Below are 17,885 nucleotides of genomic sequence, written 5' to 3' on the forward strand. Positions count from 1 at the left end.
ATGTGCCTTGAAACGCGCAGCATTGACTGAAACAGGAAGATGGGGCGGGGCATATCAAGCAGCTCCTCCCCCTTTTTTTAACAACCAATAGCGTTTTGTTTATGTCACATCTCGGCCAGAGCTGTTGAGCTTGATAAAGCCGCAGTTTCTAACCGTTTCTCCTCCTAATACCTACCATATGGGCCATTCACCATGTAGAACATAGTAATTGTGTGCCGATAGACAAGTGACCGATTTCAGCCTCAGATTCAGCGGGTTATAGTGTAGGGGGCGGAGCTTCAGATTCTAGAGAGCATTTGATTGGACGGAAAATCTGATGAGAAGCTGAAGTGCAGAGTGATGTCATCTAAATCACTGATCCATATTGGTGGAAGTGAGAGACTGTACGTTTTGAATGCTTACATCTTCTAAATGCGAAATTTGTCATTGTTTTTGGAGCACACTAGCTTATAGACGAATCCGGTGAAACTACCGGAAGTAAGCGGGCGCCATTACTGAGCTGTTGCTGGGTAGCGTTGCGCCATTGCCTCCTATTGTTTTAGTTGCAACTTGCATCCACTGGAATAAACAGCCCGCGATTTACGACTGTCACTAACGTTACAACTTTTATAATGTCGAGTGGGAAAACATGTTCCGTTTTAAATTGTTTCAATGGCGGCAGTAAAGGGCGCATTGGGGCAGTAACGTTAGTAACATTACTGTTATGTCTGTTGTTAATGTTTGATTTGCTTGACTGTGACAGAATTTTTTTTAAATAACAAATTAAATTAAATATAATGCAGTTTTTGTTATAATAACAATTATTTAATGACATAAGTAAAAAAAATATAATAAATATGTAATATAGTGCTCAGCAAAATCTCCTCTCTAGCTAATTTTTCTATTCAATTAACATGCTATGGTAATTAAATGGCTTTCCTGAGCTAAATGTAACGTTATGTGACATAATTGTTCTCCTGCTGTTATATTGACCTCTTTCCATGGTTTAAAAACACTAATTTGTCGATATTATGTATACTTTCTAGCTGCACCTTACCCTTGCCTTTTGCAATGTGAAAATGAGATAAATAATGGACACAAATGAAAAACATGAATTCGTTTATTTGATGTCATTCGTTTATTTATTGTTGCCAAATGGACAGATCTTTTTATAGTTTCCTCGTTAGCTAACGTTAGCCTAGCTGGCTTACCAAGCTATTTTCATAAATAATCTGTAAGATCGTTTGTACCTTCATCTGTGACTGGAAGCCACTGTCTAACATCATCAACCCAACAAGTCATTCAGCCTGGCTGTAGCTGTCATCGAGGGTGCGTTATCACGGAGGTTTGTTTACATACCGGTAACAGCTCAGTAATGGCGTCGCCACAAGATGGCAGCCTACACAGAACGCTCGTCGGATTCGTGTATAGATAACAGTAAAGCCCCTTTCACACAGCGCGTTAATCCCGGGAAATTGCCGTAATATTGCAAGAGTGCCTTCTGTGTGAACGCAAACACGTCCCGGGATTGATGCCGGGATCGATGCCAGGGTGGAGACCCATTGCCGGGATCAGTCCCGGAATGCGCCGTGTGAACAAAAGCCAGGACCAATGCCGTAAGGGGTGTGTCGTAGTAGCGGACAAATCCCGGGACACATTATCCGTGTATTTTCCAGAATCTCTGTGTGAAAGGGGCTTAAGGCTAACATATTTATACTTAAAGCCATAAAAACTTAAAAAGATTTATTTCATGGGGACTGCTAAAGTCTTTTCTACCCTATATTGTAATGTATAGGCTATCTGAGTGAAACGGGGAAAAAAGTAGGGTGGGGCTTGATTTTGTCCATGTGGATTTGATTGGATGGTTGTGGTTTACTATTGGTGGATCTCATGTGAGTGACAGGTTGCCCCGCCCCCATGCCAGTAAACACGTCATCTGAGAAGAGCTGAGATGAGCTGCAAGGGGGAGGGGAGGTTATTTTGTTTACAGATTACGAGGCACATGAATCATTTATAATAAACTGTAATATCCCATTACAAATAAGAATAGTCCATTTTGATTTCACGGTGACTTTACTATAAAAGACTACTAACAATATAGCCCAATGGACTGCAGTTCGTGTGTGTGTGTGTCCAGTGAAAGCAATGTAAACAGAAAAGTATTCATCTGAGCAATAACTACGCGACGCCTTCCTGCTATTCTGACCAATGAGAGCGCTCATGCCGATCGCTAGCGTCCAACCACGCGCGACGCGTTGCTTTAAATTACGTCACTTGAGCCGATAGGTAATTTGTCGATGGACCAATGGGACGCCCGTGTGTACTCGCTGTTTTGGCTCTGTAAGCCAATCAGAGGCCGCGCTCGGGTTTGTTGTTAGTGATGATGATGACATGAAAATATTTGTTGTTACTGGAAAGGAGAGCGAGGACGGAGAGAGTGTGAAGCAAGCAATTGGGCCGATCGCTTTCAACGAACATACACGCATCGCAACGGAGATTTCCGGTCACGGGAGTCGCGGAGGAGCGAATGTCGGTGAATATGGACGAACTGAGACATCAAGTGATGATTAACCAGTTTGTTTTGACTGCGGGCTGCGCGGCGGATCAGGCGAAGCAGCTTCTGCAAGCGGCGCACTGGCAGTTCGAGGTAACCGTCGATCAATCATCCTTACCAACACTGTCCACCATATACTGTATATTATCCTTTAAACCCGCAGGTCATTAGATGTGGACTGAGATGCGTCCATGTGCGTGTTCGTTCAAAGCGCCCTTTCATCGCGCCGGATGCATTCACCGCGTTATGTGAAGCCACGTCGCATTTGTTTGCTTGTAAACAATGAGCAAAGCGTTTCGTGTTGACTATCTCGGTAATGTTTTCGTGGCTTTCTAAGGGCTAGTCTGCTGTTAGCCTGTTAGCCAGTCTGAGGCAGAGCAGCTTTGTGTTTGAATCCACTATAAAGCCATGAGCAGCTCACTGAGATTATCTGTCTTTTTAACACTGATGGAAATGTGTGTGTGTGTGTGTGTGTGTGTGTGTGTGTGTGTTTTATAGTTATGTAAATTAAGTCGAAGGTGGCCAGGGAGGAAACATGCTTGTTTGAAGACTTATTCAAGCATGTAAATGGATGTATTGATAAAGAGGTGGATTGATACAGAGAGAGAAGGTAAATAGATGAATGGGAAATTGGATGGGTAGACTGATGAAAAGATTAGTCGAAGAGGTACATTTATACATGTATTTGGGTTTATTCATTTGCCAGATGCTTTTATCCAAAGCGACACTGAATTCAGTGTATATTTTCTCAATTCATGCATCCATTCATTGGGAATCGAACCCATGACCTTGGTACACATGGATGGATAGACCCAGATATGACTAGACATAACCATCATACATTTACTGAAAATATGTGAACACAAAATCACCCAAAGAGAAGATGTTTACATCAAAGATAAGTGCAACAGACAAAACACGGCCAAACAACCGTGATGGAAGAACAGTACAGAAATGATGCAGCTTAAGTGTTGCATTTCTTGTCAATTTGTATTTGTTATGATGGTTTATCAAGAAGTGTTTTCCAGTTTTACGGCAGCTCACATTTGAAGTGTCTGTGGTTGTTTTGAGTGTTTCCTGGAAGGAAGAAGTGTTTGCCACTAACGGACATGCCTCAGAGATCTCATCAGCAGTGTTGCAACACACTCACAGAGAAAGAGAGGGAGAGAAAGAGAGACAGTTTTTTAAATTTGTATTCCCCATTGAAAATTCAGCCAAATAAACCCAAGCACACTTTAATCATTCACATCTTCTCACGTGTGTGTGTGTTTTGTTCCTGTTGTGGTTTTTGTTAGTAGGTTCATTGTGTTGATTGTTTGAAATGGTCCAGTGGTTGAGTACAGGACACACACACACACACACACACACATACACACACACACACACACACACTGGTTTGACTAGTTAATGTGTGTGTATTGTTTATAAAGTACACATGCGTGTAGTCAGCCAATGAGTAAGTCAGTTTCCCTTTAGCTCAGCCCTAGTAAGTAGGGTAAAGTTTACTCCGCTGTGTTTGGACTCGAATGCTGCCTGTTTTTACAAAAGAATAGTGTGTGAAACCACTTTTACTGATAACGGTATAATAACTATGCTATGCTGTTATCACATGACCTCATTACATGGAAATTTAATTTAGGAAGTGGCGTCCAGTTTTTTTGCCAATCTAAGCTTGATGTAAAAAAACTGTAGTTTCTTTTGGTAGACTAAACTAAGGAGGTAGAGAACAAAAAAACTCTTTTCACATGCATTTTTTTTTTTTCATAGCAGGGAGTTTTCAGATTCAGCCTAAACTTAGTCAAAACAAAAATTAGTCAGACACCAGATATCATTTTTTTACTAGTGGGTGCAGGACACTATAGTTCATTTATGTAAGTGAGGATAGCAAAATAAAGTAAACTGTGACACATTATACCCCGAAATCCTTCATACAGTGGACTACCAGTAAAATTTATAAAACTTTGGGACCTAACTATTCAGACACCACAGACTCAACAAAATTAAGCATTGCTTGGTAATTTGTTGACCTATATTGGTATTATCCAATTGTGTAGTTAAATTTAACAGCTGACGGATATTCAACCGAATTCATTTGTGAGACAGTCTAACAGAAGGACGGACAAAACCAGTGAAATATCAACTGATTTAATAACTCCGAGTTCTTGTCATAATATATTACCATTTTCTAAACTATAGCGAATAAACTGTGATAATGTGAGAAATGTTGAAGGTGTCTGAATACATTTTGGTTTGACTGTATATAGTTCTCTTAATAGTTAATGCTCTTGGTGTGAACGGGCCTTAAATCTTTTCAGTATACATGGTTTATCAGGGGTTACTGGTGTTGTCGTAACTCTTTCCTCATATTCTGTGGTTAGTGTTTGTTAACTTTCACTGCTGTTTTTTGATGGCGAAAGAAAGGAAGTCGACCACACCTTCACTAACAGACACACGCCTGTGTTTACATTCTCAGCATTGACGTTCTCCATTTTATCCTGGAGTATCGGCCACGTCCAGATGGTTTCTCAAATGTATCTCCTTGTGAGTTGAACAGGTGTAGTCTCTCTCTCTCTCTCTCTCTGGTGTTGTGTAGTAGTGGTTTGATTGATTGTACCAAGTGCATGTCTAGGACAAGTGTCCCCTTTGGATCTCTACGGCTCTTATACGACGTATAGGTTCGGTGACAGATGAAGAGGTCAGAAAGCTCTGCTCTTAACCTTCTGATCTCATTCTGTGATAACATCAGGAGTGGAGAACAGCCCGGGACAGCGAAAGCTTACACGCTGTGGAAGGATGATCCGCCGTCGCCTGTATTTTAGTCTCGGGGAGCTTTGAATATCAACGTAAAGCAGGGGTGTAACGATACCCTCATGTCACGATTCGATACATATCACGATACGATATTATTGCGATACTCCAAGACGCATGATAAAATGCTAACTTAAATGTACTGTTGGTTAAAATGTTAAATTTGGTTTTACATTGGGGTGTAAATGAATAGGCTTGGACTTGGTGCTGGAAACTCAAAGCACAGGACAATAGTGACACCAGAATAACAATATTCATGATTCTGAAGCTGAAAACATTATTTTAGATGAATATGCTTGCACTCTTTCACTGAGTAGATATTTAAAATAATGTAGGCCACTTTTACTGGTAACATAAAACATTTATTTAGCATTATCAGGACCCACAAATATGTATAACATACTGTAGTTTAATGTAGTACTGACACTAAAACTCTCCCCCCCCCCAAACACACAGTAATATTTATTTTGGGTGAACTATACAAAATACATATCACTATCCATGATACATATTGTTGCATTTTTGTATTGCAATATATTGTGACACGATATGTTGTTCCACCCCTAATGTAAAGTCTTGCCTAGTTTTTCCTGGAAATCACTTATTCCATAAATCTATTACCTTAATTTCCATGGCCTCTTGCATCTGTGGCGGACGCAAGTGCAGTGCTGTTGTGTCGGTAAAACCAAAGGATGAATGATGAACCTGAATAAACCGGAGAAGCTGTTGCCGTAACCTGGAGACAGTGGTAAACATCTGACGCTGGTACTATCACAGTTCAGAAACATACACTACAGTGTGGAAAGAGACCTTCTGGAAAGGTTCAAATCAAAGGCATGCCAAGCCATCAAACTAAGTGCAAAAACAGATTCACTGACATGTTCGAGCTAATCCCAGAGCAGTGTCCACATGATGGCATATTGAGTTTGATTCGCTCTATCAGCTTGTGTGTCGATTCGCCGTCCCTTTCTGCACATAAGTGACCTGGTTTATTGTGTTGGTTTGGCTCTCTGTGGGCATGTTCTGTACACTCAAAACCGACTAGAAACTGACAGTAAGCATAATTGTTAAGTGTTTCCCTTTATGTAGGCTACACCGCAAAAACAAACTGAGAACCGTACTTAAATGAGTTTATTGCGGTTTCATGCATCGGTAAATGAAGACAACGGCTTAACAACTACACATTGGTCCTGCTAGCGTGAATAACACAGAAAATTGTACACAGAAAATGACAATGCAACAAAAGTGATGCCGCCACTGACTGCAGGCTTAAGGTGCGCTCGCATTTACTTTTTGCAGTGATATTTATCGAAATGCAAAATTCGTTGTGGCCTGGAATTTCACATTGCATCAGGTTCAAGATGGTAAACTCGTTCCTTAAAATTCCTAAAATGCCTAATAGTCCCCCTGTGGGAAAAAAAATCACGTTTTTAATGATGTTTATGTGGTGTTTTTAATGTGCTTTAAGACAAACCAATGTGTAAATTCATAAGTCGACAGCATTGCTGAGTAGTTTCTCCTTAAAACTGCAGTGAACCAAAGACGGTTTGAAATCGCTGGTGTTTCTGACGTCACACACTACCTTGTAACCAATCAGATCAACGTGTGATCGTCAACCAGTGGATCTCTGAGCTGAGTGAGTGAGTGAGTGGAGGCGGGGCTCATTTGCATATTCATAGAACCGCGTATACTAAATGAGGCAAAGCTATTTTGGAATTAAAATTCAAGCTATTTTAAGGCATGAATAATTTTTTTTTTCAAGGAAAAAACGATTAAATATGTCATTTTGATGATCAAATATGAGTTTTAACGGATACAATTATTGACTACAGGGGGACTTTAAGTAAATAAACTTAATTTAATTGAGAGAATTAAGTTATGTGAACTTGGCAGTTCCACAACTTAATTTGTCCAATTATGCATGAAGTTTGAAATTCGCCAAACAACAGTGTGACTGCACCTTTAATCTGTAATCAAAGTTCTTGGTTAGTTTGTGTCAATTTTTTATGCTACCTAGCCAAACAGCATTTTTGGCCGTCTGAACCAATGCCGGCAATCACCAGATTACAGCACTTTAGTTTAACGACATTCCACAACCCAACAAGTGCCGATTCAACATGTTCAATAGGGGAAACCAATCGCTGACAGGGGTAACGCGCTGATCTGACAAAACCCGACAAACGCGTCTGTTGTCATTGGTCGGCATCTGTTGCAGTTCTGGTTTCATGAATGCAGACCTTTCAGGGTGATTCACTTTGCATTATTCTCGTCAAGAACTGCCCATGTACCGTAGATGGGAAGAGACCATTTGACTGGGGCATTGTGATATTTTTCCACATTATACAATCTGAAATCAGGTGTAATGTGCGAAGAATCAGCTTGATATGCGAAGAATGTGTTTCAAATGGGGATGCACGATATATCGGCCACCATATTGGTATCGGCCTGTTCATTTGAAATGTTATCGTTATCGTCCAGATAAGAAAATTCGGTCGATAGGCTATATTAAAGCCGATAAATAATGGATTATTTCCTTCAGCTGAGACGCTTCAGATGCGCACTGTTCGCCGTGGTGTTTTTGAATTATGCTTGAAATATGATTGGAATCACTTAAAAAAAGGAAAACACAGTTCAGTGCAAGTCTACCATACAGGCTACATATTACATAACATTATAATTGTGTGTTTGGGACAAACATTTTTTGAAAAAAATTGGATTTAGATTTATCGGCCAATATATCGGTTATCGGCTTTCAAATATAAAGAGTTATCGTATCGGCCACATTTTTCATAATCGGTGCATCCCTAGTTTCAAAGATACATTTTTACGAAGCTTCAAATTTGGGGTCTAGGGTTTACGTTGGGAAGCTCATTGTAACAGCCGGGAATTTTAAGACCAATAAAAACCTTTCCACTTCCTAATTCCCAGAACTCCAAGCCAATTAGATTACAGCTGTCAGATTTTGTTTTTAGCATTTTTGTATGCAAATATGCATCATGTAGTGCATGAATAATCCAAAATACAGGGTTGGACTCATTGGATGCTGGGTTTGTACATTGAGGAGCCCTCTTTAAGCAGTTAGTGCCAGTGTTAATACAATACAGATGCTCCGTGTTACAAGCGAGCATTGTTTAGAGCCATAACCGTGTGTGTGCAGTCGGAAATGAGCAATAGTCCCGCACTTAAATGAGAACAATCTCTGCACACATGATGGCGTTTGGGGGGGAGGGACGGAGAAGATTTGATGACAAAGAACCGTGTGGTTCTGTAGCAGCGGAAACAATGGCGGATTGGCGAGTTCATCTTGATATGTGTGTCACGTCAAGCCGCAGACATTCCTGCACTAGCCGTGGCTGTTGTTAAACAAAACGAGAGAACAGGAGAAAGCCTGGAGAGGGGGAAGGGGCCGGCGGGCGGGGGATGAGAAGAGGGCGCTCGGTGTGAGGGAAGTGTTACCAGACGAGGGGTTACCAGACACTCGTGTGCTGGGCAATATTTTGAAACCATGATCGTTTAAAGGCCATACGTTGTGAGATCAGACTCAGAATACGTGAATCATATGCTAATCCTATTCGGAAAACATTGATACGATACTCTTGGCTTGACACGATGCTCAGTGAATCATTTATTCAAAATAGATTGTGTATACCCAATGACTTGAATACAAAAGTCAATTTTACTGGTATAACGAAGGAAGAGGGTTCATAAGAAATCTAGACAAGAAAAACTTTGTTTGTACTTAGGGCATAATACAATTGTGAGAAACTTGCTGAAGAAAAAAAAACATTAAACATGAAATTATGAGTATGATTATAAAATATCTGAGTCAAGATTACTAGATTAGTTCAGGTAAAGTGTCATTTGGTGGAACTCCCGCAGAAATGCAAAGATATTTATGAATTGATCATTAATTAAATACCTTTTTTTTATCTTGAGAAATATATATTTAAAATATTTATTTCAAAAATATTTCAAAAATCGGAAGTATTGATGAAGATGTGTACGACTCTCATATATTCAAGGGAAAATGCTTGATTATAATGACATTTTTAGAGTCTACAAATGTTTTTTTGCTCAGTTTATCGTCCACGAGACTCAGATCTCCTCAAAAAGCTCCATTATTTGAGGCATCATTGATGTTCTCATTGCAAACAGTGCTACGAAACCCAAGTGTAAGCTGTAGTAATCCATGTTGGGGAAGGTTACTTTTAAAAGTAATGCGTTACAATATTGCCTTATTCCCTAAAAAAGTAACTAATTGCGTTACTTTTTGTGGAAAGTAATGTTACGTTACTTTTGCATTGCTTTTTCTCACCTAGGCTGCATGGGCTTGCTTGTTTTGTTTTTTAATAATACAAATAAAAAGTAATTTTTGGCTAATGTAAAGGCCAAAAGTGAAATGAATAACGAGTTACTTGCGTTACTTATTTGAAAAAGTAACGTGTTGTAAATTTAACAATAATGCACGCGACACTTTGCTAGTTAGTTACTTGAAAAAAGTAATCTGATTACATGACTCCAACACTGGTAGAAGTAGTGATGCTTTTCTTGGGGAGCAAAACCAGGTTTATGTACTTTTCAATCTCACATTTTCCTGGAGCTCTGAGCCCGTATAGTGTATCAGTTGCTAGAGTCCTGCACAGATCGCATGTGCCGATTTAGAAACCCTCTTTTAGATCACAGAGTGCTTGAACCGACTGACCCGTGGCCGGGAGGAGGGAGGAGAGAGCGGCGTTTCCAAACCAGAGTTCCTCTGCCCGTTCATGTTGCCTAACCTCCGTCTCATCCCCATCTCTTTCTCTCTCTCTTTCCACAGACGGCTTTGAGCTCGTTTTTCCAGGAGTCCAACATCCCCAGTCATCACCAGATGGTAAGTGTGTTCAGCATGGAGAGAGAGAAGGGAAGAAAAAAAAAGTAATACTGTGTTCAACATCCTGTCATTGTCATGAGACTGCCCCGTTCCCAACATAGCATCTGAGAGAATAATGAGGGGCTGAACTTCCTGAAGCCCACGGATATTATTAACGAGCCTGAAATACACTAGTCGGGGCTCGTAGACAATGCTGTTAATTGTTTTTCATTCCAAACCATGACGTAATTTCTGTCGCAGCGTGATTTCAGTAAACGGCCTGTGTGGAATAGGAAGGAAGTTTTGCGTTGTGAATTTTAGTGTGTTTGCACAGGATTGGTCTTTATTTTTATTTTTTTCTTATGAATAAATACCATTTTCTATTATGGATCTGTTTTAAAACTTACTGGTTCACACAGAACACGCTCCGTCTCTGGCCCGCGTTAAAGTCCTCTCTTCGAATTTTGGATGGGACTTGGAGTTACAATTCTTATCACTCGACGTCTGTGATTTCATGCACCGAGGTGGGAGTGTGTGTTTTCTAGACGTGTCACGTATGTCTTTTTAACTTATTATTTGTTGATAAAAAACCATTTAAGTAAACTTCACGAGTTTTTGGCAGCGGCTGCTTGTAATAAATAAGTGAGCAGAGAAATCCAGACAAGTATCTTACTCTTACCCGACACTGATATTAAAATTGGCAGTTCGCAGTTTTCGTGATTTTGCTCTATTTATTAATTTTATGTATTATTTTTTTCGTCGGATACCATCCATATCGAAACTAAATTAAAACATGCCGAAGATTGGTGTGCCGACGGTGGCTCAAGTAGGTCAAAAAACACACACTGTAAAAAAACTTAACTCATTATTTTGTGTTATCTTTTTGCATGTTTTTTTTTTTAGTTTAACTAACTTATTTCGATAAGTTGAGGACAAGAAAACTTAAAATTTCTTGTTGTCTGGACAATCTAGTTATCTCTACACCAAAAAATAAGTTGAAATAACTAAATTGCTAAAATATTTTTTACAGTGCATGAGGAGAAGCGTTAGGATAATTAGTCCCTAATTATAAAATAGAATAACGGGATTAAAATCGCAAAGTATGTCTGTGAAACACGAATTTCGCTAACTACCACCTGGAAAGCTAGTCCCGTCCGAATAGGGCTTTTGTAATATTTTCACACAAATGACATTTTTGGAAATGATTGCAATGCAGTTTGTGTGCAAGTCCGAAACCAAGATCGGCCAAAAAAAAAAAAAAAAAATGTTTTACCTATTACATATGAATTCTACATTACCATATTAAAGCTGGTTTCAAGCCCTTTCCAAATCTGTTTTAATTTTTTTCATCGTTTGTCGATAACAAAAGCTTACGAATTCGAAATTTATCCTGTGAAAACATATATATGAAAATATATTATATGGCCGGCCGACTTCTAAAAACAGGTTGCGCCACAATAATTATTTGCGCTCGCACAAATGCTCCCAAATACATTTCCGAGCCTTGTGATATATAAACAGTGCTCATCAAGTTTTTAACAGTTATTGTAAGACTTTTATAGTAAATGTGTGGTGTACAGTGAAGCCAAAGACTAATTTCCACGCGTGGACAATAAAGGAAACTAAACTAAACTAAACTTTTAGCATTTAGCTAAAGCTTTTCATAAAGCGTCATTTCATCCCCCTTTTAGTAGACAAAAAATATCAGGGAAGACTAGACTAGTCTATAGACTACAGAGTAGTCAACGGCATTTAAGAAGTATCAGAGCCTTTAAAATCGGCATGACACAGAAGTTGCGATAGTCTTTTCTTCTCTATTGTGATCTCGAACAAGAGTAGATTAAGGGCGGGGCTTGAGTTTCTCCATGGGGATTTGATTGGATGGTTGTGGTTCGCTATTGGCTGATCTCGTGTGAGTGACAGGTTGCTCCGCCCTCACGCCAGTAAACGCATCATCAGAGAAGAGAAGCGCTGCAAGAGGGAGGGAAAGTCATTTTGATTCATAGATTATGAGACACATGATTTTAAAATGAAAAGATGTGCAGGGAAAAATCATTTATATATATTTATATATGGCAATATTCCCCAAAAAACAAAATAAAACAAGAATTAGCTATTTTGATTTCATGGTGACTTTAAAAGAGTCTTATCAATCGCTGATTTGAAGCTGTGTTGGACTAAACCCTCAGCGATGGGAGCAGATCTCAGCCTCAGTCATGTGGTCTGGGGCTGATGAAGTGATTTTTGTGTCTGTACACACACACACACACACACACACACGCACACACGCAGCTGTTTCTAAACCTCATCAGACGGCTGAAACATGAGCCGAGCCGTTTCCTCTCGGACTAAAACAGACGTGCAACCCCTGTTCTCCAGTCTGCCGAGGGTTACGCAATCAGTTTGTCTTCTCACAGAACCAGTCCCCGTGGACATGCCGCGATACGATTCCTCCCTCGACATGTGCGTGCCTGCGTGTGTTTTCCCATCCCTCTTTTAATCTGGCTGTATGTGTAGAGAGTGTGTACTTTGAGGAACGCAGAGGCAGGAAGCGTAGCTGTTTGTTTTTATTTCGAGAGCAGCCATTACATCATGCAGCTGGGGACCATATATGGGCAAAGGGGCGGAGCTAAGCCAAGAGCAGGATCTGATTGGATCAGAAGCATTTGTGTATGTGTTTGTGTATCATACAGACACACTCAGTAACAGCACAAAGGCATTTATAAACACACGGGACCCATTTCCTAAGGGCCCTTCTGTTTTGTTCTCAACACAACTATACATTTGTTTTTATCCGAAGTACAGTTTCCTTTTTTTAAACAATTTGCTGTAACGATAAAGCAGAATTATTATTATTTTTCCTGAGATTTAAATATTTGCTGGTGAAGTATAGTAAGTTGTCAGCAGCACCAGGGCTCGTATCGGCCCACGCCTGCTTCGACTCTCTCTTGAGGCAGTGCAGAGTCCCTCTGGTCTCAAACGGGTCCTTTGACACGCTGTCTGTAGGTCATGTTTACGCTGGGGCCGGCACACACTGTTATGACTGTCCTTGAAAAGGGAGTCTCGTAGCAAAACACTCCACCCTGCGCTGTTCAAACCACTCACTCGGGCCCGCAAACGTATACGCTGTTCGTCCGCTCAAATAGTGTGTGTTCTCTGTTGGCCCTCTTAACGTCCACTGTGGTTATTGACAGCATTTGTGACATTTCTGCGTAAAGGGGCTACATGTAGAATTCAGAAACTCTTGTTATTAGCGACACCGGTGGCCGTTGAGTGAACTGCAGCCACTTGTGAACACACATATAACGTAAAAGAGACTGAACGTGATTCAAGGCCCTGATATGATAGTTTGATTATATAGTATATTTGAGACTATAGGCTATATAGATCTGGATGTGAGAGACTATAGTTTTATTAATCCTTTTTCTTTGCATGAAACATTGACATTACACCACAGCTCTTTCTCCTTCGATGTTATCCTGAACATTGTATAAGCATTAATAACTTCATGCGTCACTGAACGGAAGAGAGGCTCTCGGGAAGGTGTGTAAATGTCATATCCTTTTGATTTTCCCGGCTAAAACGTCCCGAGTCCTTCACATTAATATCAGTCTGCAGGATTTCCTAGACAACATAGGAAGTCAAGGAAGGTCTCATTTTTTTATTTTTATTTTTTTTTTTTTTTACAAGCTGATTAATACATTAAAATTCGTACATATAGCCCCTTTAAGGCTATTTTAGCTCAAATAATCGCTAATATTTGTCTCAAATTGTCGATGGGGATTTGATTGGATGGTTGTGCTGATCTCGTGTGATTGACAGGTTGCTCCGCCCTCACTCCAGTAAACGCATCATCAGAGAAGAGAAGCGCTGCAAGAGGGAGGGAAAGTCATTTTGATTAATAGATTACGAGACGCATGATTTAAAATGAATGAATAATGATGTCCACGGATAAATCATGTATTATAAACCCTGCAATATTCCATCAAAAACGAGAATTGTCCATTTTGATTTAATGGTGACTTTAATGTAAAATAATTCTTCATGTAAAATGTAGTTTAGTAGTATCCAAGTATATTTCTGTTTAATAATTCCAATAAATGACTATTGTTAATGTCTTAAAATCTTAAGATCAATCTAAAAAACAATAGTTTCATGAAGCTAGCACAGAATAAGCCAAATAAACTTTAAAAACATATTAGTAAGGCATTTGCGTGATGGCTGCCACTTGTTGAATTGCATTTTTTTTCTATTTACTAATCAAATTACAAAGATTAATTTTGCCATACGAAACGCATAATTCTGAGGACATGAACAGGGTTGTAATTTCGACAAAAACGTGAACTTTTAACTACTTCTATCTTCAAACTACTAACGAAAAATGCAGGAACTGCATTGAAGCTAGGCCTGACTTTATAATTATGTAGCCTAAAAGTTTAAATATATTCATCTATTTATGAAAATGCATAAATTCATGTTACCTAAAAAAATAAAAACAATATTTAAAAACAGCTGAAAAATGCAGTTAAGCTACGCTAGCAGTGTTGCTAGTTTGAGCGGTTTCCCCCCAGTTTTAAGTCCTGCTTTTGTGATCTGTAAATGTGATAAACTGTAACCATTAAAAATAGCTTGTTACTGCGAAGAGCGACACTATTTTGGAAACTGCTACTATGCAAATTTAGTCAGTGCATTTTAGTGATTTTGAAAACGGCCACTGGATACAAAAACATGAAGCAAAACACAGAACGTACGATCCGTTGGAGGAGTGTCGTTTTCCAGTCAGTGTTGAAGTGGAGATGTTGACCTTTCAGTGTTTATATCCACACTGATGGCCTACTTTGTTAAGTAGTCTGTTGACTGATCATCATAGCTGCTCAACTCCACACACTGACGAACCCTTCCTCCTCTTATATCAGTCAGCTGATCTCAGTGTGTGTGTGTGTGTGTTGTGGTTATTAAAGGAGCAGTTATCAGGAGCTCAAACTGCTGTCAATTATACCTGGCCTACTTTCCTTCATAACAGCAGAGAGACGGACTAAGACCACCAGTGCACACATAAAGTCAGGCTTTATGGGAATCATGGGACTGATGCTCAGCACAATGCTGTTGAGTTTGAACATCTGACCCTGCTTACTGAGCATATACTTCTGTTTAAGGGTCCCATAAAGCCTCATCTGCATCTGACATGCGCATCTGTGTGTGATTGCACACTTCCGAACCGCCTTTTCCAGACCACTGGAGAAAACTCCTTTTCAGTACACGATGGTCAGCCAATCATACGAGTTATTTACGAATGGAAGTCTTAAAGGTACAGGAGAAAATTCTGCCCTTATACTTTTTTCTTTTTTTGGGGGGGATGTCCAAAATGCCTTAAAATAGCTTGAATGTAACTCTACACCCTTGCCTCATTAATTATACGTGGTTCTATGAATATGCAAATGAGCCCCGCCTCCACTCACTCGCACCGGCTCAGAGATCCACTGGTTGACGATCACACGTTGATCTGATTGGTTACTGTAGTGTGTGACGTCAGAAACACCAGCGATTTCACACCGTGTTTTTGAGACTGTCTTTGGTTCACTGCAGTTTTAAGGAGAAAATACTCAGCAATGCTGGCGACTTATGAATAATTTACACAAGGCTTGTCTTAAAGCACATTAAAAACACCACATAAACATATAATTTAAACTTTAATACATTATAACTAAACCTTATTGTGACGTATTACCACAGTTTCTTTACTAACAAAGTTTTTTTTTTATGGTTTTAGCTTGAGTTAAAGGACAAGTTCGGTATTTTACACTTAAAGCCCTGTTTCAAGATCGTTTCTGATGAAATAGAACGGTTAAGATTGAAATTTGGACACATGCTGCTGTCCCGAGAAATTTCGGTTTCTGTGATCGAAGTCCACAGTAGTCGATTGTCGAGTTCGCGCGCGGGATCATTGGTCACTAGATAACTAAGGATCGCGCACGCAAACTCGACAATCGACTACTGTGGGCTGCCACCAAAAACAGGAAGAAAATGGACTTGGACAAAAACTACGATAAAACCCGTTGGAAAGCATCTTTTGCAGCGATTTTTGTGTCCAAATTTTAATCTTAACCGTTCTATTTAATCAGAAACGATCTTGAAACAGGGCTTTAAGTGTAAAATACCGAACTTACCCTTTAACTAAAATAACCCTACATGTTTTAAACTGGATTCTTCACAAACTGATCTGATGATTGTATGTGTGTGTGTGTGTTTAGATGTGCACTCCACGCAACACCCCAGCCACGCCACCCAACTTCCCCGACGCCATCACCATGTTCTCCAAGCTGAGGACGTCCGAGTCCACCGGCACTTCTTCCGCCCAGGTGTCCATGGCGTGTTCCCCCCCTCCTCCGCCCCCCACACACTCCTCCTCACAGGGTTTCGGCTCCTTCTGGGCCTCCTCGCCGCCCAACCAGCCCGTCTGGCTGCCCCCGTCCTCTCCCACCGGACACCACACACTCCACCACCACCACCACCACATGCACCAGCCGCTCACGTGGCCCCCCGTGTCCCAGCCCGCCGGCGGCCCGCAGACGCCCGTCGTGTCAGCCCTGACCGGCCGGAGATGAGACTCCCGAGGGGGGGGGGACGCCCACTGAGACTTTTGGATGGCCGATGGTGAAAGACACGGTACTCTTTCTTTCAGTTTTCTAAAGATGAACAATCTTCTCTTCCTTTCGGAGATCTCGTTTTTTTTTTTTTTGTTGTTGTGTGTTTTCTTTTATCTACCGTCGATTTTCATTTCTAGTCCGATCTTGGGAAAGAACCACTATGAGAGAAAAAAAACAAAAAAATTAAGGAAGGTATGAAAAGAGGCGCCTAAAGACGTTCAACTCTCCACCGGCGAGCCACGGATTCAGGCCGGAGAGAGCGAATCTTCGGCCGCCGCTCTTTTGTTCTCGCTCCTCCTCCGTGTCGGAGACACACACTCGCAATAAAGCGGACGACGGACTGTAAAGATGGAGGCCGCATCATGTGGTCGGGCTGTTCTGCGTCCCGGGAAGAAGAAGCAGGAGGAGGATGAGGAGGATGATGTTTCTGTAGAGGTAGTTGTTCTGTTGAGTTCCTAACAGAGGCTGTTATACGACTATCGTATGTTTGTTTCCAAACGCACAAGGCCTCAGACATAACGGAGATGCTGAGTTGAAGTTATTGTGAATCATAAAAAATAAATCTTTGTTCTAGATATATATATATATATATATATAAAAACGGGAAATGACCAGGAACAGTTTTGCAATAATCCTGGTCAGAATTGTTTCAGATGAAGACGCCCTGATTTCGTTTGGTTTATTTTTTTTTTTCAGTAATGATGACTTCTTTAAATGCAATGTTTATTTTAGTTTTTTTGTTTCATAAGTTCCCAACATTTATCGTGTACATCAGGAAAGATTCTTGTGTTTAAACTAAAACTGTGGTGGAGAAATACAGACTCAAGCTTTATATATATATAAAAAAAAAAGTGTTTTTTTTTTTTATTTCCCCTGCGGAAAACTATAAATACTTCCTGTTTGATATGTAATGAGCGGTGTGACGTTTAGAGGTCCAGCTCATGGGATCCACACTACCTCTGATCGGACCTCGCGACGGCTGTGTGTGTGTGTGTGTGTGCGTGTGTGTGTGAAAGAGAGAGAGAGACTCGAATACCGCTGTGTGAAA

At 40.3% G+C, this 17,885-nt stretch overlaps 1 protein-coding gene across 1 annotated transcript; it reads left to right on the forward strand.

Annotated features, from left to right (window-relative positions):
- Nucleotides 1-2,354: 2,354 nt before the first annotated feature.
- ubald2 (UBA-like domain containing 2) lies at nt 2,355-17,424 on the forward strand. Its single transcript, XM_056251070.1, has 3 exons — nt 2,355-2,626; nt 10,158-10,211; nt 16,442-17,424. Exons 1-3 carry the CDS (start codon nt 2,507-2,509, stop codon nt 16,793-16,795), a joined length of 528 nt encoding a protein of 175 aa, XP_056107045.1. The 5' UTR covers nt 2,355-2,506; the 3' UTR covers nt 16,796-17,424.
- Nucleotides 17,425-17,885: the final 461 nt, after the last annotated feature.

This window comes from Rhinichthys klamathensis, unplaced genomic scaffold (genome assembly GCF_029890125.1).
Source record: "Rhinichthys klamathensis goyatoka isolate OS25496 unplaced genomic scaffold, OSU_Roscu_1.1 h1tg000004l_1, whole genome shotgun sequence".
NCBI lineage: Eukaryota > Metazoa > Chordata > Actinopteri > Cypriniformes > Leuciscidae > Rhinichthys > Rhinichthys klamathensis.

Coding starts and splice junctions, on each gene's coding strand:
- ubald2 (XM_056251070.1), top strand. CDS start 2,507: ATGTCGGTGAATATGGACGAACTGAGACATCAAGTGATGATTAACCAG. Junction 2,627..10,157: donor CGGCGCACTGGCAGTTCGAG/GTAACCGTCGAT, acceptor CTCTTTCCACAG/ACGGCTTTGAGCTCGTTTTT. Junction 10,212..16,441: donor TCCCCAGTCATCACCAGATG/GTAAGTGTGTTC, acceptor GTGTGTGTTTAG/ATGTGCACTCCACGCAACAC.